The sequence below is a fragment of the Cynara cardunculus genome, assembly GCF_001531365.2.
Source record: "Cynara cardunculus var. scolymus isolate 2C chromosome LG 9, CcrdV1, whole genome shotgun sequence".
In the NCBI taxonomy this organism is placed as follows: domain Eukaryota; kingdom Viridiplantae; phylum Streptophyta; class Magnoliopsida; order Asterales; family Asteraceae; genus Cynara; species Cynara cardunculus.
In genome coordinates, this window is record NC_037536.1 from 15146351 (window position 1) to 15172356 (window position 26006).

The 26006-nt window shown below is 36.8% G+C and overlaps 6 protein-coding genes across 10 annotated transcripts in view; 4 read left to right on the top strand and 2 right to left on the bottom strand.

Annotated features, from left to right (window-relative positions):
- The window catches only part of LOC112517978 (50S ribosomal protein L33-like), an 872-nt gene extending 437 nt beyond the window's left edge, over positions 1 to 435 (top strand). Inside the window, exon 2 of the mRNA XM_025125452.1 lies at positions 126 to 435. Coding sequence (XP_024981220.1) covers positions 134 to 304 — 171 coding nt within the window. The 5' untranslated portion in view covers positions 126 to 133 and the 3' untranslated portion in view covers positions 305 to 435. The remainder of the gene's footprint in view (positions 1 to 125) is intronic.
- LOC112517974 (1-aminocyclopropane-1-carboxylate oxidase homolog 1-like) lies at positions 293 to 4815 on the top strand. Of its 3 annotated transcripts, none has more exons than XM_025125448.1 (4): positions 293 to 358; positions 2102 to 2599; positions 3384 to 3705; positions 4477 to 4815. In XM_025125448.1, the coding sequence occupies exons 1-4, from the start codon at positions 309 to 311 to the stop codon at positions 4726 to 4728; spliced, it is 1122 nt and encodes a 373-aa protein (XP_024981216.1). In that variant the 5' UTR covers positions 293 to 308; the 3' UTR covers positions 4729 to 4815. The 3 variants fall into 3 exon arrangements, with proteins under 3 accessions (XP_024981216.1, XP_024981215.1, XP_024981217.1); XM_025125447.1 differs by having other exon boundaries at positions 296 to 358; positions 2065 to 2599; XM_025125449.1 differs by lacking the exon at positions 293 to 358 and adding an exon at positions 1898 to 2016.
- Positions 4816 to 5935: 1120 nt separating this feature from the next.
- LOC112517973 (CDT1-like protein a, chloroplastic) lies at positions 5936 to 9000 on the bottom strand. Its single transcript, XM_025125446.1, has 9 exons — positions 8660 to 9000; positions 8443 to 8562; positions 8115 to 8349; positions 7682 to 7867; positions 7504 to 7618; positions 7184 to 7461; positions 6895 to 7096; positions 6718 to 6808; positions 5936 to 6325 (listed from the first exon to the last, which is right to left on the bottom strand). Exons 1-9 carry the CDS (start codon positions 8998 to 9000, stop codon positions 6268 to 6270), a joined length of 1626 nt encoding a protein of 541 aa, XP_024981214.1. The 3' UTR covers positions 5936 to 6267.
- A 1045-nt stretch (positions 9001 to 10045) lies between these two features.
- On the top strand, positions 10046 to 17310 carry LOC112517971 (autophagy-related protein 9). Of its 3 annotated transcripts, XM_025125441.1 has the most exons (12): positions 10046 to 10257; positions 10336 to 10411; positions 10668 to 10749; positions 11870 to 12520; positions 13319 to 13639; positions 14568 to 14790; positions 14970 to 15149; positions 15237 to 15443; positions 15551 to 15628; positions 15812 to 15882; positions 15995 to 16105; positions 16228 to 17310. In XM_025125441.1, exons 4-12 carry the CDS (start codon positions 11946 to 11948, stop codon positions 17054 to 17056), a joined length of 2595 nt encoding a protein of 864 aa, XP_024981209.1. In that variant the 5' UTR covers positions 10046 to 10257; positions 10336 to 10411; positions 10668 to 10749; positions 11870 to 11945; the 3' UTR covers positions 17057 to 17310. The 3 variants fall into 3 exon arrangements, with proteins under 3 accessions (XP_024981209.1, XP_024981212.1, XP_024981210.1); XM_025125444.1 differs by lacking the exons at positions 10046 to 10257; positions 10336 to 10411 and adding an exon at positions 10424 to 10569; XM_025125442.1 differs by lacking the exons at positions 10046 to 10257; positions 10336 to 10411 and having other exon boundaries at positions 10424 to 10749.
- Positions 17311 to 17793: 483 nt separating this feature from the next.
- On the top strand, positions 17794 to 20223 carry LOC112517972 (protein KINESIN LIGHT CHAIN-RELATED 1). Its single transcript, XM_025125445.1, has 2 exons — positions 17794 to 19540; positions 19889 to 20223. Exons 1-2 carry the CDS (start codon positions 17832 to 17834, stop codon positions 20091 to 20093), a joined length of 1914 nt encoding a protein of 637 aa, XP_024981213.1. The 5' UTR covers positions 17794 to 17831; the 3' UTR covers positions 20094 to 20223.
- A 2728-nt stretch (positions 20224 to 22951) lies between these two features.
- LOC112517976 (RING-H2 finger protein ATL16-like) lies at positions 22952 to 24244 on the bottom strand. Its single transcript, XM_025125451.1, has one exon. It carries the CDS (start codon positions 24153 to 24155, stop codon positions 23211 to 23213), a length of 945 nt encoding a protein of 314 aa, XP_024981219.1. The 5' UTR covers positions 24156 to 24244; the 3' UTR covers positions 22952 to 23210.
- Between the last annotated feature and the right edge of the window lie 1762 nt (positions 24245 to 26006).

A 26006-nucleotide genomic window follows, 5' to 3' on the forward strand; every position in this document is an offset into this window, starting at 1 on the left:
ACTGTACTTGATCCTTTATTATCCTGGTTCAGAAAAATGCTAACCAGTCGTATGAATTGGTTGAAGAATTTGATCTGATATTGTTTAGATTGATCTGTTTTGCTCAAGGTTTGGATTTTGTATAGATTGAAGAATGGGAGAGAAGAAGAAAAGTGCAACACTGTTCATAAGATTGGTTTCAGGAACTGGTTTCTTCTATGTGAAGAAGAGTAGTACAAGGAGGGTACAGACCAAGCTAGAATTCCGGAAGTACGATCCGCGTGTTAATCGCCATGTTCTCTTCACCGAGGCCAAGATGAAATGATTGGATGCTTGTTTCTGGTGGTAGTCATTTCGACCCAAGCATTTGTTTGCTATGGTATTTCTTGAAATTCCCGGAAACAACCTTTCTGTCTCTTGAAACATCAAGAAAAAGATTATCACTATAACCCTCTATATAATTAAATGTTAAATTGAAAACTCTAATCACAAAAAGGTTTGGTGTGTAAATCAAGTAAATTAACTTCATAAGTAATGGAACTGGTTGGGTAGGAGCTCGGTCAACACTTTTAGTTAGATCAATTCCTAGGTAATCATGTTGATGTTGACCGAGTTTAACTAAACACCGATCATTAACCATTTGAAAGTACTTGATGAATTTCATTTACAATTTTGTTCACCGGGCATCATGTCCTACTTCAAAATGTCCTAGCAAGTCTAAGGCAATTACATATAAGGGTCTAGAGGTGGGTTTCGTATGGCACTATTTGCATACATCTTACCTCAAACCCTATTTTCAGGTGGGATAGATCTATTGGGTTTGTTTAGTTTGGTTTTGGGAATTTCGTGAAACATTTTCACTGAATTTGTTCCCTTGCCCTTTTGTTTTCTAGCTTACTACCAAAGACGTTACTTGATTATGGTACTACTTTTCCTATTCAATGTCCTTTGTAGTCTTTTGTTTCTTATGTTTGGACTTTTATGTTTTTTCTTCTACGAGGATTTGGAGGACCTGTTAGGAGATATGCACCAGCCCACTTGTCCGTATATCTGAAAACAATAGCAACCACAAAGGGCTAGAATATCTGGATATACAAGAACAATCTCAGACCCTACCTCTGTTCTGGGATATTCTGGTTTGGTTTGGTTTGGTTTGGTTTGGTTTGGTTTGGTTTTACAGATGCAAGTACAAAGAAACAGTGCCATACGAAATCCACCTCTAGACCCTTATGTGCGATTGCCATAGACTTGCTAGGACTTTCTGAAGTAGTAGATGATGCCCGATGAACAACATTGTTCATGAAATCCATTATCAGAAACAATGGGCAACTTTTAAATGGTTAATTATGTTTTGTTGAACTCGGTTAGCATCAATTGTTTATGTAGGGACTGATCTGACTATAAGTGTTGACCAAGCTCCTATCTGGCCAGTTCTATTATTTCACTTACCAAGTCAATTTACTTGCTTTACATGCCCGCCCTTTTTTCGAGGACGATGACTAAATAAGAAAACACGAGAATGACCAAATCACTTTGCGCAACCTAGGTTGCAAGCCAAGTTGCCCGCACACCTCTTGTGCTAAACTGTGTTCTGTAATTGCATGTGATTGCAGTGGAAAATTACATGTGATTTGGCCATTTTCGTGTTGTCATATCTTGACCATATTCTTGTTTGAACCTCCCTCTATAATGATAATATTTTTATTGGTAAACGTTTACTACATAACACTTGGTAAACAACCATTTTCAATTCCGTGGCTACCCAATTTGTGTCTGTAAACTTCTCCTAATTGGTCTTGGTAAATAATGCAATTATATATATATATATATATATATATATATATATAAACGAATGGAGTTGGTGCCCGTGGATAACCCCAGTCACCATCATATCACCTCCCAGCTTCCACAATCTTGCCAAAAAATAAAACGAAAAATAGTGTGGCTGTATGCGTGGAGATGAGTCCAAACTCCGCCTTGCAAAGCCAAGAAGGCGGGGCCTTGTATGTAGATCAGTTCTCTAGGTACTAGTTACAGGTAATCACGAGTTTGTCATCTAGCCACTTCATGGTCTTCTTTATTCAGCCATTTCTCTCAGCTTTCTTTCTAACACCATGGCTAGCAACCAAGATTACCATAGAGCAAAAGCCGATTTCGACCAAACTAAAGCCGGAGTCAAAGGACTCCTAGACTCTGGTGTACTGAAAATCCCCAAGATGTTCGTCCATCCACCGGAGAATCTGCTACAAACCCCATCATCAGAAACTCGCAATGTGAACTTCCAAGTCCCGGTGATAGACTTAAAAGGCGTTGAAAGTGGGAAACGAGCGAAAACTGTTGCTGAAATAAGGGAAGCGTCGGAATGTTGGGGGATCTTCCAAGTGGTTAACCATGGGATTCCGGGTAGTGTTTTGGAAGAGATGATAGAAGGCGTACAACGGTTCCATGAGCAACCGAAGGAGGTGAAGATGAAGTGGTACTCACGGGAGCATGAGCAGAAGGTAAAGTACTACTCTAATGGAGATCTTTACGTGTCGAAAGCTGTAAACTGGCGGGACTCGATATCTTGTCACTATGCTGATGGTACACTTGATCCCGATGCATTGCCACAAGTTTGCAGGTATTACATCCTTTCAACTCGATTCTTTCGAAGCCCGATGTCCTCATGCATGCATCAAGAACTTAGGAGTTACCGAATTGGGTGCGCTAACTGCGTAATAGTGCAGTCTGGGTCAACGCCAATCACTGACCCGCGTAAGAGTCCCGCCTTAGCTTACCAAGTCAGCATCTTGGTCAGCATTATGGACCAGTGGGCCTGTTTGGTCGGTTTTCACTTTTCCATTAAGTCCTATATGGATTAATCTGTCTGTATAGATTGGAAATGTGTTTGTTTGTGAGGTTTTTTCCATAGATGGAAGGAGCATGTTTTTAACTGGGAGGGGAAGGTTCGGAAAAAAACTTCGCTTTTTGCATAAACTCCTCCCTAGAAGCTTAATGAATAAGCCACTTTCTATATCATTAAGCTACTACCAAACAATCATGTATAGCTGACCAAATAAGCTGTGAGCCCATTAAGCTGCTAACAAACAGACCATAAGAGATGCATGGTAAACAGCAACATCAACATCTCTGACAAGAAAATTGAGATTTTGGGGTTTTTCATGCTCCAACACATTCTCTAAAATCGAGAAACAGTTTTAAGAGGCGGTTAGCAGATAGTTAACAACCCCTTACCAAACCAAACAAATCCAGTAAATCCCATATAGGATAGGGTTGGGGGGTAAGATATACGCAGACCTATCCTCCATGTAGAAAAGGTAGAGAGATTGTTTTCGTGAAAACCCTGCTTTGTGAAAAATATGAAAGACGTTTTACGTTTATAACTATGCTTTTGTGGCTTGCAGGGTAGCAATAACGAACTACATGGAAAAGATCATCGATCTAAAAGATAAACTAGCGGAGTTGCTATCTGAGGCACTAGGACTCGGCACCGGCTACCTAGCAAACATCAATTGCACAAGAACAGAAATGCTCGTTTGCCATTACTACCCGTCTTGCCCGGAGCCAGACTTGACTCTAGGAGCAACAAGGCACTCGGACCCATCTTACCTTACAATTCTCCTTCAAGATAGTATCGGCGGTCTCCAGGTTCTCCACCGAAACCAATGGGTAGACGTGCAACCGGTCAAAGAGGCACTGATAGTAAATATTGGTGATCTTATGCAGGTAATGTAAACATAAACCAAATGAGCCTAGTATATCCATAGTTTTAAAAATCGTTTGAGGCGTAAGTCTCGAGACGAGGCAGCCCAAAACTGCACCAGAGGCGGCGCGGCGCTTCTTGGACCCTGACCAAGGCTTATGTCTTGGTTCAGTGAGGCGGTGTCGAGGCGTATGCCTCGGATGATATAATATTAGTACAAACTTTTCAAACCAATCTCAACCGTTCATCTAGTTAAAAATGAATATTTCAGTTGTTTTCTAACATAAAGTGTTAGATCATAATAAATTAACTCTGATAATTTTTCATAAATATTCAAATTATAATATCTACAACTCATCATTTTTATAAATATTTCAATTAATTGGTTTGCATACTTAATGATTGGATTTGTAAAATATCTCCCCCCTCTCTATATATATTTATCTACTTACACAAATGTGTGTGTGTGTATATATATATATATATATATATATATATATATATATATATTTGTGTAGTATATATACAGATTTTGGTGTGTATATATATTTCCGCCTCGTGGCTTAAGCCTCACCTTGTTGAGGTAAAACGCCTAAAGAACCGATTCCACCTTTTAAAACCTATGGGTATATCCCACTTAGAGCCGGGATCTGGAAAGGTTAAGTAAGATGTATACAGATCTGACCTATATTTCAAAGACCAAAACAGTTATTTCTATGAATGACCTTAACTAATGAAATAGTTACGCCTTTTCATTTGTTCTCATACAAATTCTTCTATACGAATGTATGTAGTTGATCACAAATGACATGTTCAAGAGCGTGGAACATAGGGTCCTGGCTGCACCAATCGGGCCCAGGATATCGGCTGCGTGTTTCTTTTATCCAAGTACGGCTAATAGTTGTAAGCCATACGGCCCGATAAAGGAGCTGCTATCGGAAAGGGGTGGACCGATATATCGGGAAACGAACCATAAAGAATATATGGCTCACTATAAAGCTAAAGGACTAGATGGAACCTCATCCCTTCCTTTCTTTATGCTGTAGCAAAGCAGTATGTGAAGCAACTGTTTCAAGCGAATAAGTCGATGGACATTTTTTTTAACAAATAAATCTCGGTATTTACTGAAATTGAACAGAATGGTCATTTTAACCATAAAATAATTGGGATTAGTTATCGCGGTAAAATTTATTATTACATAATTCCAAAGAAAATAGATTACATTATTTATCAATTTTTCGATTTTCCTTTTTAAGCTTTACGAAGTAATTATCGAACTATTTAGTTTGTATTTTACACCTTTCTAATTACGTATTTCGTACGTATCAAAAGTTTTTCTTGTATAAAATATAGAAGTATCATCGTCGAATTTATTTTGAAGTTGTGAAACGCGTTAGGTTTAAACTGCATAAACTGCATAAACCGCATCATACAGTGAGGTTTTTTGCGGTTTGAGGCATATGCCGTTGTTTAAAATCTTCAAAATGCATGTCGCTTGGTCCTAAACCAAACCAAACCACAACGCAACACAAATACCCATAATCAAAAGGATGAATTTGATTGGTTTCAACAAGTGCAACTACTTATTTGTTCGAAGCAAATGTTCAATGATATTAAAATATGAAAAATCTGTTCGGTTTTTTCAGACTTTCATCGATATGTCTTTTTTACTGCAAATGAAACTTGTATTAACACCAGTACATAGACCTTGAACAACAAAAATAGAATCCAATGATAGATTTGATGACAAGTGAAACTACAACTGTATAACAATCTCATGCTGTTCTATCGTTGGCTATTTATACCATATTTAAGTTTAATCACCAACCTTGTGGCCATCTCCTCTTTCGGTCGAGCTTTGGCAACCATCTCTTTTTCTTCAATTTTCCCTCGTTTTCCTTTCCTTTTTTATCCGGCCATATCAACTTCAACAACAACCCTTTTCGGCTCGGTTTACTGGTTTCAATTCGAGTTTGATCCAACACATTCTCGTGAACAGAAAAGATCTCATCGTGTGTTCGGATGGTGTTGAACCTAAGATACTTCTGTTCTAAGGACTCTTTTGGTATATCCCTAGCTAAAAGAGGAGAAGCACCACCCCAGTTATTGGTACCTAAAGATGGGTGTTGGGGTGTCCTAAATTCCAACATTTCTCTTTGCCTCATCTTTAAAGATCCAAAAGGGTATAAAATACAATTGGTTTCAAATCTTTTATCAACTTCTCTACTGCTATAAGAAGGGAAATCTACAAACTAAAAAGATTCTTGATTCAAGAATTACAAGAAGAAAGGACAAGAAAAAGGGAGGTGAAATCAAGGGACTTAAACAATGAAGTATAACAAATGAAGAGACAAAAGGGTTATGTTAAAAGTTTCTTTTTTTATTTCATATTTGATTGAATCAAGCAGCATACAACCAGATACTTGGCCTATGATGTGAAACAAGGTACAAAGAGGATCGCAAGTTGGTAAAAATCTTACGAGTAAGATTCATAGGAAAGCTGTTAGTTTGAGCCAGATGAAGCCAACATCGTTAAATAATCTAAGGGTGAAAAGATTTACAGCCCAATTTACCGGACATTTCTCTTAGCTGGCTTCTGATAGTCTTGTGCGTATTGACTCTGGGCTCGAGATCTTGTTAACGCTGCAAATGGAGGAAAATTTGTCAAGCAAAATTCTAATTCTAAACATTTTGCATTGAATTCAAGGGTCCTTTCTGTTTTCAATTAGGAACATGAATTAAACTTCTTTTTTAGCTCAATGACCTTCATCTGACATGCCCTCATTGAAAATAGGTTGAAAACAACCTGCCCTCATTAAAAACTTAGAGATAGACCAAAGGGTCATTTTGCAAAACCAGCCCATTGACCTTCATTTGAAGGGCCCCGTTGAAAATAGGTTGAATACAATCTGCCCTCGTTAAAAACTTAATACACCAAAGAGTCCTTTTGCAAAACCAGCTTCTGGAGAAGGTTATTGAGCTAAAAAGACTTTGAATTTGATACAAATTGGTGAAAAAGGACGGTGTGGTCTTACCAGAAGAGAAGATCACCGGTGGATGACATCTTTTTATAAATCCATTCAGGAGCTAGTTCTAGCAACAATCTGAGCTGTTCATCAACTTCTCCTGTAGGTAAAATCAGGATTAGGTTCGAGTTTTTCATAATGGTGAAAATGGTATAGAATTTGACTGTGAACATAATAAAAGCTTACTTCTGTCGACAATTTCCAAATGGTTTGAAATGATCCTGTGCACAAGCTCCTCTTTCGTGATGACTGACCGCTTGATTGATTGAAAGAAAAATAGAAGTATGTCAAAGAGTCTGGGTAACCCTGCAATCATTTGTTTCCTCCACTTTGCCTGTGAGATTGCTGGATCATTCTCCTCTATTGCTTTTCTTTCTTTTTCTTTAATCTGAAAAGAGAGATTGTAAGTTGTGATATAATTCATCATATAGAAACCAAACAGCATCCATAAATCAAGCGAATCAAATGGGCTTACCGATGCAAGGAGATCCACCGGAAGAATATCAAGAAGATCATCATCAGAGGATGCCCTTTCAACATGAGGCGTTCTATTCTTCACAGGAGTGTCGAATGTTATTGATCTTCTACCACTTGAACGCCTAGTTAATTTTCTAGGGGCTAATTTGGTAGGAGACATTATCGAATCTTCATCCGGAGACATAAAACATCTTACTGGTGGCCGTGCAGCTTGTGCAGGCGTGGCACTGAATGGAGTCGAAATAAGCTTCGAGGGAGTTCCATCAATAGATGCAGCTCCCATGAAAGAAAGATCTTCCTTTTTCTCCAAATCAGAGCTCTTGATTGGAGTTTCAGGTAACTTTGCAGACCACTTAACTGGAGATGCAAGATTTGATACACAAGCAACTTTGGTGGAGCTATGATCAGAGACTTGCTTTAAAGCAGGGAGAACCTGAATTTCAGGAGTCAACTCCTGAGATTTTTGCTCCGTAGCTTCTATTTCAGGGCTTGGAGCTCGTTTTGAGAAACGTCTCTTGAAAGATTGAGACATATGAGATGCCACCGCTGGCTGCGGTTCAGCAATTGCATTTGTTGTACCTTGAACTGAGACCATGTTCGGGTTTTCCGTTGGATTTAAAGATACCACTCGGCTCAATTGATTAAATGGTTCCGGTAACTGCTCCTCTGGAACTTCATCTCCCTAATAAAAAAGTTGTACTGTTAATTACAGTCTCAAATAGCATAACTGAATACAACATTGCATAGCATCAAGAAATCTCAAGAATTCTTTAAAAACCTAACAAAATGAGTTTATTGATTACCAATCTGAATCTACTCCTATAATCACAAACACAATTCAAGAACAAGAAAGAATGTGAAGCAAAAAGTGGGTGCATCAAACAAAACCTAATTCGAAATCAAATAGCAGATGCAATAAATATGAATACCTCAGGATTGGATTTACAAAAGCTCACAAGCCGGGCTCGAAACAACTTCCTCATCTGTATATTCCCACTATCTGATTTCAGCTTCTCATCATTCTGAATGATACTGAAATTCAAAGTCACATGAAGATCCGGTTTCATACAACTAGTCCGGTCATCACGAACCAGAATCCTCTTTATCTCAATCCCCTCAGGCAAAAGAAATTTGAGCTGAGCCAAATGACTATAAGCAAACCTCCTGTTCGATCAAATGCGCCAGAAAACGAATTAGAAGACCAACACAATATACCATCAAATACCTTGAAGTTTTTGTACAAATCATTTCGCATACCTATCTGTTAAGCTCTCAACCGTACGGCTAATGTTTGTAAATGTAGACATAGATCCTTTCAACCCTAGAAGTCGAATAGAAGATTCCAAGCTGTTGAAGAATTTATCCAATACTTCATACCTAAACACAAATATACATCCTATCATCAGCATTTTATTCAAATAGAACACATAGTTTTCAATAAAGAACAGTATCGAAGAGAGGAAACGAAACGTACTTTTCTGGAAGCGATTTCGAGGTGTTTGGTTTTGCGATTGGAGTTTCGATTGGCTGAGTAGAGGACGTTAACGAATCAGAGGAAACAGAAGGCTTCAGATCTGATTTCTGGAGTTTCTTTGCCGCTTCCCTGACTTGATTCACCGACCGGAGTGCTTGCCGCCGGGTGATAGGTCTCCGAGGCGCATGTGTGGGCTTTTCAGGGGTTTTGGAGCTCCATGGACTCTGATCCGGTGCTGCAACCGCTTCGTCGGAGGAATGTTGTTTGCTGACGGAGGAGCGGAGGACTTTCTTCGATTTGAACGATTCGTACGCCGACGGCGAAACTCCGGTGGAATCCATTTACACAGAGAGTGTGCGTGTGTGTGTGAGAAAGAGATGGGAGATGGAGATGGAGGGAGACGGTGAAATACTAGGGTTTTTTGGCGCGAACGCCTAGCTAGAAGCTGACGTGTGTGATTGACAAGTCAGCATTCGCGCCTAAATCCTACGTGGACGTAGGAAGGGTGATTTTTGTAATTCCTTATGTTTCGTTTTGGTCCCTCGAGTTTGAAGATTTTTAATTTTGACCTAAAAAATTTAAATGTTTGCAGCGTTTATTTTAAGTGAATCAATTTTAGACCCTCAAGTATGAAAATTTACAATTTCGGCCTTTTCAAATTTGAATTTTGTCTATTTGTATTAAAAAATCACGTATTAATTTATATACCAAAATTAAATCACGTTTTAAAGCTTTTAAATCTGAATTTTCACCTTTACAAATTGAGAATCTTTTGATAAAAAAACTACTTTTTATAGTAAAATCAATTCCGTATAATACAATCACGTAAAATATGTATAATAACCTCAACAAATAGGTATCAATTACGCTTTGAAATAATTTCTCCTGCAAAAAGAAAATAAAACTAAACCAACGGAAAAATAAATGAAAGCGAAACCTGATTATATTCTCTGAGATAATTCTTGTCGATAACCAAATCTCGAGGAGTTCAGCTCTTTTCCTTTAAAACCCGAGCTTCACCTCTTCACAGCCAGCAGATGAAATGACGAACATTATATGAAAAAATAATCGTAGTTACAGAAAAACGAAGATCAAAGGACTTTTAAAGATAACAAATATTCAAAAAAAAAACCATCTATACCTTTATATAGCATTACGCCTATAATTTATGACCGTTGGTGTCCAAATTAGGTATACATTTAATTAATTAGCCGTTGATTAATCAAAATAAAAATCCAAAGCATAGCCCAGGCCCATTAGGCCCAACTTTATCAATAGCCCATTAAACCCAATTCTATCCATAGCCCATTAAGCCGCTCGGCTGCAGTCTGATGCATAGTTGATTACGAGAAAACAGGAGTAATTATCAATCTCACGTCTTCGTCTTTGTTTGTTAAATCAAACTCTAGAGAGAGAAATTGTAGAGAGAGAAAGCTTCTTGGACTGAAAGAAAAAAAAAGTTATCATAGCATAAAAAAGAAAGGGGGAAAAAAGAATTCTGTATTTTCCTTCACGCAATCACAATCAGATTTCTCTTTTGCCATCCTTTCTGCTTCCTTCCTTCCAATCGTGTTCTTGTTTCTGTGACCCACTTAATCGTACTTTTCTTACTTCAATTGCTCAATCCTTTCTGGGGTTTCGGTGGTTTAATCGATTCAGTTTTCTGGGGTTTACAGTGAAAATTTCTTGGTTAGAAGAATCAATTTGAATTGGGTGAAGAGGGTTTTGCTTGTTTCTTGGTTTTTCTCACGGGTAAGGTTTTGAGTTTTAGGATTTCCAACAAAATTACAAATAATATTTACTTATTTGATTGATTCCCAAGTGGATTTTGTTGAATCTTTTGATGTGGGCTTGATTTAATTGACAGCTGATTATGCCCCAAATTTCTTGAAGAACATTAGCTTGGGAAGGTTTATTGTTTGGTGTTGGATGATATAATTGTTATATAGATACAAAATTTGTATTCATGATATAACTATATGAGCTTCTGTTTCTTTATCTTTTCCAGGTGCTATTGGTTTTTCTTGGAGCTTCTGTGAGAGAAGTGGACACATTTGATATATTTCTATTGCATAAACTTGATTGAATTGGTTAGTGATTTCATGTGTATATATATAGATATATATATGTGTGTGTTCGCAATATATGCAATTAGATGCTTATAAGTTGTTGGGTATGTTTAATTTGATAGTCTTGTAGTGATCTTCTCTTTTTCCCTAAATTTGAACGCTAAAATACTATTAGAGAACTTGTGGGTGCCTATGGTTTGATATCCTTGTGAAAAATGTGGTAAAAAGGGAGTGTTTTTTATGAGGTTTATGTAAGTAGTATCAAGCAATTCTTGACTGTTTAGGTCAAACAAAAGAGTAATCTTTAGTGGGATTGTTTTCTTGTGAAGTCTGTCAAATGTCTATTTACTATATATGATCTCATAACCAAACAAGCCCGGTATATCCCGGCCGTAGGTGGGGTCTAGAGGATAAGATTAAGTAGATGTGACCTCTACCCAAAAGAGTAGAGTCAAGATCCCCAACTAGTGAAAAGGGTGTGAAAGGGAGAAATATAAATGTATTAAAAACAAATAGGAATATATAGGAATATTTACTATATATATAAGATCAGGTTCAGGGAAAACCGCACAAAAATGAAAAACTGAAGAACACTCTCGTAACCGTTCATCTAGATGGTATGCACATATGCATAGAAGTAATTTGTAAGCAATTTATCCGGTATGCACATGTGCATAAAAACCAAGAAGCAACTTCAGTTACCTGTATGCACATGTGCATACTGTCCAGATGAATGGTTTACCAGGGTTTTCCCTTGAACCTCCCTCTTTATATATTATTTATTTATAACAATTTCCATGAGAGGGTTGGCTTCAAGTTTCTTGATCGGTGCATTTCTTGATGATCCATAAGTGTTTAGAAGTTGGAAAATTGTTGTTCTATGAAATGGTATCACATATTTGCCATTTGGCCTCTATCTGGTTCTCTTTATTTGCTTACTTTCCTTTCAGAAACGTGTTTAAGTGAACCAAAATATGGAAATAGTTTGATGGTTATTTTAGAAATATGCCAAAAGTATGGTTGTTCTTTAATCACCATTAAACTAATCTAAATGGAGGTTTCTTTGGTCGTTCTTTATCTGTGTTGAAAAGAATATCATTTGATTGTTGCATTATCTTATATAATTTTCCACCCTTTTCAGAATCTTGGTGTAAATACTTAAACCTTTTTGGGGGATGGATGACTTGTTCTTGCATATCCGTAAGCTTATATGAACGATGTTCAGTGGACAAAAAGGCGCCACAGCTCTCCACCATTTGAAACAGAAATTGCTTGGCGAATCATCTTTTTCAACAGGATCGATTAATAATGTTCCCCCTGAAATCGAGTTATCCGATTACCAACGAGCACCTAGTAATGGTAGTGAAAGTCCTTCTGGGCTTCTTAATGGTGAAAGCTTGAAGGTCGAACCAATTGCTGATTTAGATCTCTTCTTTGAGCGGCTTTATAGCTACTATTGCGAGAAAGGTCTATGGTGCATCATCATTAAGTGGATTGTTGAACTTTTGAGCCTGGCCTTTACCATATGTTTTTCGGGATTTTTCTTATTATTTGTCGATTGGAATGGTCTTCGAAGTGCAAAATGTGGGATGGATGCAGTCGAATCCGGGATTAAACCATGTGATCTTGCTAAGGAGGCTCTTCATCAGCATCCTTTGACACCTCTAACGCCTTTTAAAGTTGTTATCCTCGGTTATTTGGGAATCACCTTCATTTACTGGATCTTTTGCTTTCTAAGGTTCTTTGTACAGCTGAAAGATACACTAGAAATCCGCCAATTCTACATTAACAGGTATTGATTAATGATGTAATCTCTTTGTTACACTTTTCACAAGTTGGGGTCAGGGAAACAACTGCTTTATTGTTTGGGGCAGAGGTCGAGTCTGCATGCATCTTACCATCCTAGACCCCAAGTGGAGTTTTGAGTTTGGTTTGCTCATCACCGTAATCTCTTTGCTACCCTTTTACAAGTCGGGGTCTTCACACTACAAGAAAATTGGCTTTATAGGACGCCTAAATTGTCTAAGCGTCCAAATAGAATACTTTATTCAACTTAGATTTATAGGACCAAACTATAAAGCGTCCTAACTAAAAGCGTTGTAATAGGTTTATAGGACGTTTTTAGGCATTTTAACAACTTTTTTAGGATGCTTTTAAAATAGTGTCCTATTAGCTATTTTATAGGACACTTTGTGTTTATAGGACATTTTTTTTCATAGTGTCGTATTGTTAATACGACACTTTATTTTTAAAGCATCCTAAAAAACTTGTTAAAACGCCTAAAACGTCATATAAACCTATTGTAACACTTTTCGATATGAAGCTTTTTGGTTTGGTTCTAAGAACTTAAGTCCTATAAAGTAACTTTTTAGGACCCTTCTACATTTTAGACGTCCTATTAAATGAATTTCGTTGTAGTGTCACGAAAACAACTGCTTGCCTCTTTGAGGTAGAGGTCGGGTCTGCTTACATCTTACCCTCCCCAGACCCTAGATGGGATTTTGGTTTGGTCTGATTAACACTCTTAACCAATTTTAAATGAAAAATAGAGGTTTCTGATTAACGCTCTTTATCTTCTTTTTGTTGCAAGTCTTGGTGTGACTGACAATGAGATACAAACTATGCCATGGGCATCCGTTCTTGAGAAGGTTGTTAGAATTCAAGATTCACAACAATTATGTGTGGTCAAGGATCTTTCCGCTCATGATATCGTGATGCGGTTGATGAGGAAGGAAAACTACTTGATTGGAATGCTTAACAAAGGGGTGCTCGCCTTCCCAATCTCTCCGTGGATCCCGGGTGCTGGTCCCACCGTTAAGAAAGATCCAAATGGTACACGGTATTGCCTAATGTTAACGAAGACCCTTGAGTGGACTTTAAATTGGTGCATATTGCATAGCATGTTTGATAGGTTCGTAATTTCTTTCGCTCTTTCTCATAAAGATCTAAAAATCATGATCATATAGGGTGCTTTTGGTATCCGGACAGGATAGGACACAACAGAAAAGTAGTTGTTCAACATTTGGTAAGACAGAATTGGACAGGACAGAACATATAAGATGACCAATTTACCCCTAATGAGTTGTTTATATATTTTGATTAATTTATTAAATTATAATTAAATAAATATTTTTTATAACAAGATATATCATTAGAAAGTTTTTGTCAAGACGATTAAAATGATACCAAAATAAAAAGTTTATGTAGTTTTCCAATTTTTATTTTATACATTTTCTATATTATTTTTGTCATTAATAATTAATAATGACATAAATTAATCAAAATATAGAAACCGTATAAAGATAATAATATTTTGAGGATAGTAAAGTGAAATTTTAAATAGCATAAAATACAATAAATAAATTTTCAAGGATCAATAAAATGTAAAGAGGGATGTTTTGGAAGAGAATTTTGCTTTATTTTGAGGCTATATTGGTAAAATATAGGTCTGTTTCACCTTGTTTAATGGGGGCACATAGAAGTCCTGCCAAACGTGGAACAGTAATCCCTATTCTGTCTTGTTAAACGTACCAAACGCACCCATAAAAACACCGTAAGGGTGTTTTTGGTCTTATGTATGATGCTAGACTGGGACAAGACAAGATTGAGTCACCAAACAGAGAAAAAAATCAAGGAGATGGTCAAAATTGGTAAATTACTAAACTACCCATGTCAAATTAAAATGTAAAATTAATACGTGTACCTCACTCTTGCCCATCAAGTCTGTCTAATCCTTACCAGTCCGGTCTGAGTACCAAACGCACTCTAAGAGGTCGTTACTAGCTTATTTGATTCATTAGTAGTCGTATGTATTGAAATCATGTAAAATTCTTTCGCAGAAACTTCTGTATTAGAAAGGACTTTGTTCGTGATCATGATACGTTAAAGAAAAGGCTAATGGTAGTCGGGATTGCGATGCTTCTCCTTTCGCCATTTCTCGTTGTTTTTATGCTCGTGTATCTCTTTCTAAGACACGCAGAACAGTTCTATAATCATCCCAGTACAGCTTCTTCTCGACGATGGTCAAATCTTTCAAAATGGATATTTAGGGAATACAATGAGGTGAACTTTTGCCCAATTTTATTTATTTATTATGAATTCCGCCAAAGTCTCCTCGGGGGGCACTGAAGATTTTATTGGCTGTTATCTTCAGGGCTCCATGGGATTAGTCAAGGTGCCCGCAAGCGGGCCCGGATACCCACGGTTACCCAAAAAAGGTCTGAAATTATACATTTTTATAGGTGGATCATTTGTTCAAGCACCGGATAAACAGCAGCGTTACACATGCTTCGGATTACCTAAAGCAATTCCCGTCTCCTATTCTATCGATCATTGCAAAGTTCGTATCTTTTGTTTCGGGTGGCTTTGCTGCCATCTTGATCATCATTGCGTTTCTCGAGGAGTCTCTACTTGAAGGCCATGTAATGTTTTCTTGAAAATTGTTGGAAAAGACTTGATAAGTTGGAAATTGATCGGCTTTGACTAAACTCTTGTCGTTATGCATGCAGATTTTTGGTCGTAATTTGTTTTGGTACGCAGCTGTGTTTGGGGCTATAACCGCCATTAGTCGAGCTGCTGTCTCGGATGAGCTTCTAGTACTCGATCCACATGGGACCATGGCACTTGTTTTGCAACATAGCCATTATATGCCTAAAAGATGGCGTGGGAAAGAAAACACCGAGTTTGTTCGAGTGGAATTTGAAACTCTTTTTCAGGTACCCTTTTTGCCGTACCGCTATATTGAAATGAATCATCTGACGTTTGTGTATCGTATATTTTGCTGCTTCGTGATGCTGATGTGGCAATGTGTTTTGTTATGTAGTACACCGGAAAGATGTTGTTAGAGGAGATGGCATCAATCTTTCTAACTCCGTTCTTGCTTATCTTTGTAGTTCCGAAGGTATTTTTATGTTAATTTATCGTCACAATTAACATTATCGTGATGCTCATGTGGCATGCTCATTTGAGAACCATATGCACATGTGCATACCGGACAAATGAATGGTTATTAGGGTGTTTCTAACGGGACGGAAAATATTATGTTAGTTTCTAACGGGATTACAACTTCATAATTGGTGCACAGCGAGTTGATGATATCTTGCAGTTCATTGCGGACTTCACGGTTGATGTTGAAGGTGTTGGTCATGTTTGCAGGTTTATATGCAATCCGATGTTTTGTTACCGCTTTGCAAGTTTGGTTTCTATATCTTCAATGAGCATATATATATATATATATATATATATATTGATAAGTATGTGTTTGCAGTTTTAGTTTATTCGACTTCCAAATGCATGGTAACATCAAGTATGCATCGCCACATAACTCGCCACGGATATATAGAAGTTCTCAAGGGAAAATGGAGAAATCGTTCTTAAGGTATTGTCGTCGACCCTCAAATTATTCAAATGTGTGACTATTCAAGAAACGCAAGTTTTTCCTTTCTCTGGGACGGGAGGACGTATTTGTTTAAAAGTTCGTTATTTTACGATATTTCGCAGCTTTCAAAGTAGTTATCCGTCGTGGGAACCAAATGCGGACGGAAAGCGGTTTCTTTCGACTCTAAAGACGTTCAAGGAGCAAAAGCTTCAAGAGCAGGGTATAAGACCAGGTTACATAAGCCCGAACCGTATGCAACAATGGGCTCCTAGTTTACGTGGACAAGGTGACCCAAACAGCTACTTTTCTAGAGAAAATACGAGCCAGAACGTCTCGAAAAGTGCGTATCAACTTGATTGTATCTGGCTCATCGATCCCGTTCACAAGAACCACCCGTACATTCTCGACTGGTACTACACATCTTGCCACCATCATCATGACATTGAATCAGGGACGGTCGAAGTGGACGAGAATATGGCGAACGTGTGGGACCCACCCGACTTAAGACCGAACCAGAACCAGTATGACGAGAATTGGGGAAGTTTTTTCGAGGATCGAGCTGGGAGTAATCTGGAAGCTTCTACATCTGCCCCTTTGCTACACAGAAGTGTCCTACAGCATCATGATTCAGGCAGCATGGGCCAAACGGGTCGTAGCCATTGGTGGGCCCGGGGCGGAGACGGTGGCGGTTCACGAGCAGTTGGACCTCAGACGAGCTTTCTTGAGCCGCCAAACTTCAACCATGACGATTATGACGGCCACCATGATAATTTCTCAAACCGAAGCTTCGAGGGAGAAGAAGAAGAAGATCAACAGTTTGATTGGAGGGCATCAAACAGGTTATCGAAAACGTTTTTCATGGATGATGTTGAAGGAGGAGGGAAATTCGATCTCCCTTTTGATGATATCTATGATCGACATTCTGAGAGCCCGCCAAGAACCCATATGTAGGACGGAAAACGGTCGAATCTTGGATTCCGCCATTTTCGTAATGTTGGTGTTTCTGGTATGAATTTGTGAATCTGTTGGGAGGGAAGAAAACTCTTTGGACATTCTTTGATTGTATATAAGTTGGATTAGAAACAATTGAAAAGTTTGGGTGAAAGGTGATTAAAGGGTACAGAATCACCTTAAAACTAGATGATGTAAACAAGAAATCACTTAACCATCTCATGATTTGTTTAGGATATATCTGTATTATACCTTATTCAGTCAACTATATATATATATATATATATATATATATATATATTATTAGTAATGGTTTTAATTATATAGAAAGTGGTTTATTCAATAAGCTTTTTTAGGAAGAGTTTTATGCAGAAAGAGAAGTTTTTTTGTTCTAAGCTTGTCATTCTTGATTAAATAATAATATATTCATTTCATCTATGAAAAGACATTACTAAACAAAGACATCTTTAATTTATTATAGATTGATTAATTCATACAAACAACTTTATTCATATATGATTTAACGAAAAACTAACCCAAAGTTTACATAACAGCATGACAAGTTGTCACTGTAGGCTTTTCCCGCATACGATGTTATTACGAAAATTGAAGATAAATTCACATGTAATTTAACTCAAATTTCCCATGTTAAATTCATCAGCTCAATGACGTCACCACCTGCTAGGGTTTTAACTCAGAATCTCAATTCACAAATACCACCTCTAAGTTCATCCAAAACCTTGATTCGCAACTCCATTTGATCCAAAAATTCGCCATGAAAAGAGCTTCATCGAGACTTGTTCACCTCCAATTCCAAAAATTTCACCCCAAATCTTCCATTTCTCTGTTCTCCAAACATTCCATCACTCAATTTTCATCCATTTCTTCCACAGATGAACAAATCAACCACCACCCATCTAAACCTCATCTCAAATCACACTCCACATCCCAATCTTCACCGTTCTCAAGAAATCCAAACCGTCTTCTCCATAACCCATCTCATAATCTCAGCACCCTAGTGAATCCACGGAAACCCTCTTCTCAATTACCTTCAAAACAAACAAAAATCAAAGAAAGATCACAGATCGTAGACGATTTCGAACGTGCGAAGACATCTGAAGAAATGATCAAAGCATTTGAATCCATGGATGTTTCTTTCGATCACCACGAACTTGGCTTAGCTTCCTTGAAAATCGGACTCAAACTCGATGAAGAAGGTGAGTATCCAGAAAAAGTTTTCGATTACGCCAATAAATCTTTAAAAATCTTGGATGAAATCGACAATGATTCGTCTTTACCACTTGCTATGAACTTACAATTGTTGGGTTCTGCTTGTTATAACTTAAATAGGTTTAATGAAAGTTTAGGGTATCTTAATAGAGCCAATAGGATATTGGGGAAACTAGAGGAAACTATATCTGATAATGATTTCAATATCAAACATGTTTTACATGCTGTTCATCTTAATTTGGCCAACACCAAGAATGCAATGGGTAGAAGAGAAGATGCAATTGGTAATTTGAAAAAATGTTTAGAGATTAAAGAGGTTACATTAGAGAAAGACAGTCGAGAGCTCGGAAATGCGTATCGGGATATGGCGGAAGCTTTCGTTGCACTTTTGAGCTTTAACGAAGCGTTGCCGTATTGTATGAAAGCCATCGAGATTCACAAGATTCAATTAGGAAGTAATTCTGTCGAAGTTGCACATGATAGACGGTTATTAGGTGTTATTTATACCGGATTAGAAGAGCACGGGAAGGCGTTGGAACAGAACCAATTATCCCAAAAAGTTTTGAAGAATTGGGGTCGTACTTCTGACTTGCTTCGTGCTGAGATAGATGCAGCCAATATGCAAATAGCGTTAGGTAAATTTGATGAAGCGATCAATACGTTAAAGGGTGTGGTTCTGCAGACGGATAAAGAGAGTGAAGAACGAGCTATGATTTTCGTATCTATGGCAAAAGCGTTGTGTAATCAAGAAAAGTTCCAAGAAACGAAACGGTGTTTACAGATGGCTTGCGGGATTCTAGATAAGAAAGAGAAGTCGTCACCTTTAGAAGTATCTGAAGCGTATATGGAGATATCGATGCAGTACGAGACAATGAATGAATTCGAGACTGCAATTTCTTTGTTAAAAAGAGCACAAGCGATGCTTGAAAAGATACCGGAAGAGCAACATTCAGTCGGAAGTGCTTCAGCTAGAATCGGATGGCTACTTTTGTTAACGGGTAAGGTGCAAGAATCGGTGCCGTATTTGGAAGATGCAACTGAAAGATTGAAGGAAAATTTTGGTTCTAAGCATTTTGGAGTTGGATATGTGTATAATAATTTGGGTGCAGCGTATCTAGAACTCGATAGACCGCAATCCGCAGCACAAGCTTTTGCATTGGCAAAGGATGTTATGGACACTTCCCTTGGTCCTCATCATGTGGACTCAATTGAGGCATGTCAAAATCTTTCAAAAGCATATAGTGCAATGAGAAGGTAAGTAATTCATATTCATATGTGAATAAGAATTTATTTGGGTTTCTAATGTATTGTCATGTTTGAAAACCATAAGCTAGCTTATTGAAAAAGCCTCGTTTGGTTAGGGATAAGCTAGCTTTTTGAAGCACTACTTCAAGTAGTAGTGTTTCAATAAGCTCAAGGGGTTTTCTCCAATTTTTTTTCTTATCTTTTTCCAGTTACTTTTTAATTTTTTTTAAGTCATTTTATTTTGTCATCTATATTATCAGCTGTTTTTTTTTTTATCAAACATGACTAGTTTATCAGCTAACAACTAGTTTATTAACCAACATGGATTGGTGGTCTTATTTGCTTTTCGTTGTGCAGCTATGCTCTTGCGATAAACTTCCAAGAAAAGGCAATTGATGCTTGGAGTGGGCATGGTCCAAGTGCACATGACGAACTCAAAGAAGCTCGACGAGTTCTTGAGGAATTAAAGGTGAAAGCTTGTGGTGGATCCGAAGATCTACACTCGAAAAAGGCGTTGCCTGTTCAACATCGTAGGAGAAGCTCACGCTCATCAGGTGATTAGAAGTTATCGAATGCATATAAACGATTATTAGATGAAGCATTTTAAATTAACTCTACTGCTTGCTTTCCGTTCTTGTGAGCTTATTATCGACCAACATTTATAAGATTTTAGTCGGAAGTTTTTGTTGCTCAAAGTGTTTTGCTTTGTGGGCCGTAGGAAAGATAGATTTCGTTTATGAATTTCACTTGGCTATTCCATCTTTTCTTTTCGTATATTAACAGACAATAAACATCGTATACTTATAGAAATATGTTCACCGCTGATTTCGTGATATTTTTCTCCATACCGTTCATATCACCGGAAACAACATTAACAATATGCTTTAAAAATGTTTACTTGTGATTTATTCACTCGAATTAACAATTTACCTGTTGTGTATATTAATATTCATATTTTTCAAAAAATGTTTGCTTGTGATTTGTTTACTCAAATTAACAATTTCATCAAGATTAATCTTATTTAACGATAATACATTGTGTAATTTGAATAATTGATCATAATCCTAACAATCAAGCACCTATTAAGTTGTAACCACTCATTAATTAATACAAAATGTAACTTACGTGTATGTATAATTTACCGTTATGTCTTCCATCCCATAATCAATACCTTATTGAAATCTACTACAAACAATGAATCCTATTGATCCACTAAATTAACACTAAAAATTAAGTTAACAAAATAACCTAACGTGCGTGCTCTATATATATACACAAACACACATAATTATAATATTCATCTTTACAAATCTTCAACGATCACTTTCTATTCTTCTCACTGGTTCCACCAATCACCATCGATCTCCTGCTCGCATGTCCAAATCGTCACAATCATTCAATTTACATGTGATAGGCGTGACTCCCAACTCCACACAAAAGACCTCATTCAGTATCATATCTAATATGGTCCGATCACATGTTCATCTAAGCATCCTCGTTTGTTCAACTTTTAACTTCCTCTTATGTGCGTTTCTACTCATACAATATAGTTGGCTCAACCAAGGTATAAAAAAGCGGAATTCCGCCACAAGGCATTTTTCCTCAATGAGCCGAGACATAAGGCTCAAGGCGATCGAAGGCGTAATCCCCGAGGCAAATATATATATATATATATATATATATTTACACTGGCAAATTGAGATATATATTTATATGCACACACTTACAAGTGATGCTCATCAAATTGAGATATATATATATATATATATATATATACTAGTTGTATACCCGCGCAATGCGGCGGGAGCCATGAATTTTAACGATTTTGAAGTTCCACTGGTTTTATAAGATAATATTTAACGATGGTATATGTTACACTTGATATTTACATATTAATACAATTTGAATAAATACGGGTTATGGTTCCAATTACAGACTATCGATGAAAAAAATTATTATGACAGTTTAAAATCCAATATATTTAAAATCCAATATATTTAAAATCCAACATATTTAAACGACTCCACAAATGTGTTCGATTTACACAAAGAATCAAGAAACTTGAGTTTTAAGATAAACACTCAAAACCAATAAAGAAAACTGCAAATTTGACAGATCATAAGCCATGAAAAGACCAAAAGAGATGAGTTTTAGAATGAAATTTCAACTGTTTACCCTCTTTCTTGTCCAGAAACTCAGATTAAGGTTGAATTAATACATGTATATATATATTTCAAAAAAACCCAAGAACATATTAATTCAAAACATATTATACAGTGCAATTTGGACAGACTAACCCCAAAATATTTTATATATATATATATATATATATAAATAACTATAAAAGTATAAATCATAAATATTAAAAATATTTTTTCACAGTATATATAATATATAATAATATAATTAAGTCAAAAATTATTCAATGTTGGACTCGTTTCGAAGGTATTAGCGAGACGATTATAATGGTGTAACTTGTTAAAATAAAAATGTAATTTTTAAACATGTTTTAATTGATATACGATTATGTATGTTAATTTGATAAATGTTTAAAATGAAACATTTAAAAGCAAATGACATAAAGTAAATTAATTAACTAATTATATGGGTATAAAGTGAAAAACTAGTATAAAGGGTATCTTGGTCATTTAAAATTTTAAGACTTTTGATAAATTTGCTTAATAAGATAGTGTATATATATATACACACACATATATGATGCTCTTCAAATTGGGAGACTAGCAAATACGTTGGAGATGACAAATGATAACGAGGAGAAGGCGAGCAAGAAAATGGGTCAATTTTATAAAAGGTAAATCCAATAAGTTAATTTCTAACCCGCCCCAAGGCCCATCCAAATGGCTCAAGGCGGACGGCACAACTAACCCATAAGAGGTGCCACCTCAGACTCGATTTTCTAGTGCCATAAGGCGTACGCCTCGAACGCTTTTTAAAACCATGGGCTCAACAATGCCATATTGCCATGTCCACCACCCCAACACACACACTAGGTGTAACACCATATAAGGGTATATTTGGTAACTTCATGGTAGTTGTGGACTTGTAGGCTACTTTAAGGAAATAAAAAATTCTAACAAAGACTTGGCATGGAACTAAAGGAATGCTATTTATTTATAAGCCAGAGAAACTTGAAAGACCAGCAACCCTAATAAACATTGATGATTTGGTGCAATCATGATCAATAATACTTGATGATTACTCAAAGTATCCCAAGAAACATTCACCCATAGCAAATCATACCCTTTGCCTAGTGTCAAAAAGGGTCAAACCCGACCCGATACTGCTCTAGCGACTTGTACATCATGTATTGGAAGTGGTACCTTTCTCTCAAAGTCAAAAGGTTGACCCATTTCAAATTGTGATGGGACCCACATGGACAAACATATTTCTAGATGATAAGATACAATGATTCTCATTCATGAAAGTATCTGCAGGCCAAAGTGATGTTAGCAAGTAGCAATCATTCTTACACCCATGCCATTGCCACAATTTTAGCACAATTCTATCTTCTTTATGTGTGATCTTTGTATCATTGCTTTACACAACTATGTTAATAATGTCTCTATAACCAGCTACATAATTCCATCTAGAAAGTCTAATGAAAACCCAGGAAAAATTAGGAAAAAGAACTTGAAACGAAGCAGAATAGAACGATTTACTAAAACTCGATCGGAAGAACTGCGCTTCTAGATCCTCGGCCATGCCCAAATGAGAAGAAATGTCTTCTTGTTCTGCCACTGATACTACCCTCTTCGGTGTTCCTGGTTTCTTGGAGATTCCCATCGTTCTGTATGATCTCCTGAACCGATAAGTAGATATGGCGGTCGATAGCTGAATCCATTGAGAACGATCTCCGAATGGGTTGGATTGAAAACCGCTCATCTTTTCCCCTAATATCAATGCTCTCGTCTCCCATAATCGAAAAAGGATGAGACTTTCTTGTTTTTAGTCTCTTCCTTCCAATCCTTCTTGGAGAATGACTTCTGGGTTCCTGCAATCTTGATCCGTTTGCGTTTCCATTTCCCTCTTCGCCCAACTCAATTATCAAGAAATCTTGATTACTCCCAGATGGGCTCGGTTGAGGATCTTGGGGTGAAGAAGTTGGTGCGAAAATCTGGTCAACCGGGTAGCTAGGTGCACCCGAAATGCTCAATCTGCAAAGAGGGCAATTGGCGTTGTTCTGAAGCCAAATATCGATGCAATCAAGATGAAAACCATGGTTACAGCTAGGAAGGATTCGTAATGTATCCAGTTCTTGAAAATCATTCAAACAAACAACACACTCATACAAGCTTCTCTTTTTACCTTCGGTTTGAGTATACTGACAAATGGGGATCTCACGGATTATGAATTCATCTAGCCCACGAACCCGCCAAGGAGGAGTAGAGTAGGCGGATGACAAGGGGTCTGGTGTGGATCGGTCTCTTGAGATAGAAAAGCGTCTTAATGGATTGACTTGTTGCCAATTGAAGCAGCTTCGGGTAACGAAGAAGTAGTAGGTGACCAGCAAGAAGGCGGTGGCCACGATGCAGAGTGCAGCAATGGCTAAGATTGGGAATCCAGAGTTTTGCTGGTTCTTGAATGAATGATGATGATGATCCATTTTTGATGAAGATGAGGTTTGGAGGAAGAGTTTTTGAATGGAAGGAGGTGTTAATGGAATGAAAGATGGGGGAGGTGTATGAACTGAAAGAAAGTCAAAGAGGATTAAGAAAAGGGATTCAAGTACAGAAAGCAATAAATGGGTGGGGATGGTAATGAGGAACACATGGTTGCTTCAATGGAGGGGTTGACTAGAGAAGAGAGTGTGTTGACAATTAGAATGGGAAAGAAATAAAAAAAAATGTGTTTTGATTCTAATTGAAGGGATTGAGGCTCCACTTGTGTGCATATAATATATATATATATATATATATATATATATAAGTAAACTACAAATTTATGGTTTGTGGAAAACAATTCTATTGATTCATACAGTTTTGAAATTACAAGATGTTCATCGTGGTTTATGAAAACGTCTAGATTTGGTCATTTTCTTTAACAGTTGTTACAAAATTCCGTTAAATTATGTGCATTTTCGTCATTTTATCTATTTTTTGCTTTTACCTGATTAGAATCTATTTTATGATTCCAGTCCTTGTGATTTTTCATTAGTAAACAACAAAAAGATCGATTAAAAGACGAAAATGCCCCACCCCCATTTAACAAAAAAAATTAAGGGCCATTAGCTGGAGGGACCAGATCGGAACGTTTTCAAATACCACGATGACTATATATATATATATATATATAGAGAGAGAGAGAGAGAGAGAGAGAGAGACTACAAATTCGGTCCTTATAGTGTTTTGAAAGTTATATATATACATCTCGCTCCTTTCTATATATATATATAGAGAGAGAGATGAGAGGTTTATTTGGGACCGTAAATATTTTAAGATTGTTATAATCACCTATTTTATGTAGTATTTATGATTAATAACCTTGAATAATGATGAAAATCATTCATCATAAAATACATATCACACTCTCTACAATCCTCTCTTTAATCGGCAACAAAACCCTAGCGGAGAAACAACCCACCACCGATACCATTGATGAGCTTTGCTAATTTAAGAATCTAACTTAGTTGGCAGTGATCCTAGCTCTCTGACTGACAGAACGTTCTGCTACTGACATTTGAAAAAGCTACTTACAAGCTCAACCTCCACTTGGTTTTCTGGTTTGTACTCGGCCTTGGTTCACGTGCACCGACATCGTGGAAGATGAGGTTTTCCATATGGGTTCTTCAATCAGTACATGCAAAATGACTAAAGTACCCTCAGAGATCTAATCTGTAACGAGACGCTGACCGCTTCAACGATCAGTATAATTTTAGAATTGTAAGGATGATATCCAAAATTTTAGTAAACTATAAGGATGGCTTTTGTAATTTATTTTTTATTTTAAAGATTTCTTAAAATCATGACAATAGACTATTATTTGACTTATATATATAGTAGTATTATGCATGTGGGGGAGGTCGGTGCCAACACGCCACGATCATATGAAATTGGAAAAATCTATAAAATATTTGTAAACTACGTTTTTAGTCCCTATGATTTTTTAAAAGTAACGACTTTTGTCCCTGTTGTTTTAAAATTTCGATTTTCGTCTTTATGATTTTTAATTCATTGTCATGTTCGTCATTCAGACAAATCTCCTACCTTCACATATGAGTAAATATGAGAGACGCAAATAAAAATGAATTGTATACCACAAGGATGAGAAAAACAGTAAATTGTAAATTATAATAACAAAACAGTAATGAGTTGTAAACCATAAGAATAAAAATAACAGTTTCAAAAGCATAGGGAAAAAATAACAATTATCAACAAATCACAGGGACTAAAAAACATAATTTACTCTCAAATAAACTAAGAGTCATATACTATTCTTTTACTGTAACACTCCTAAA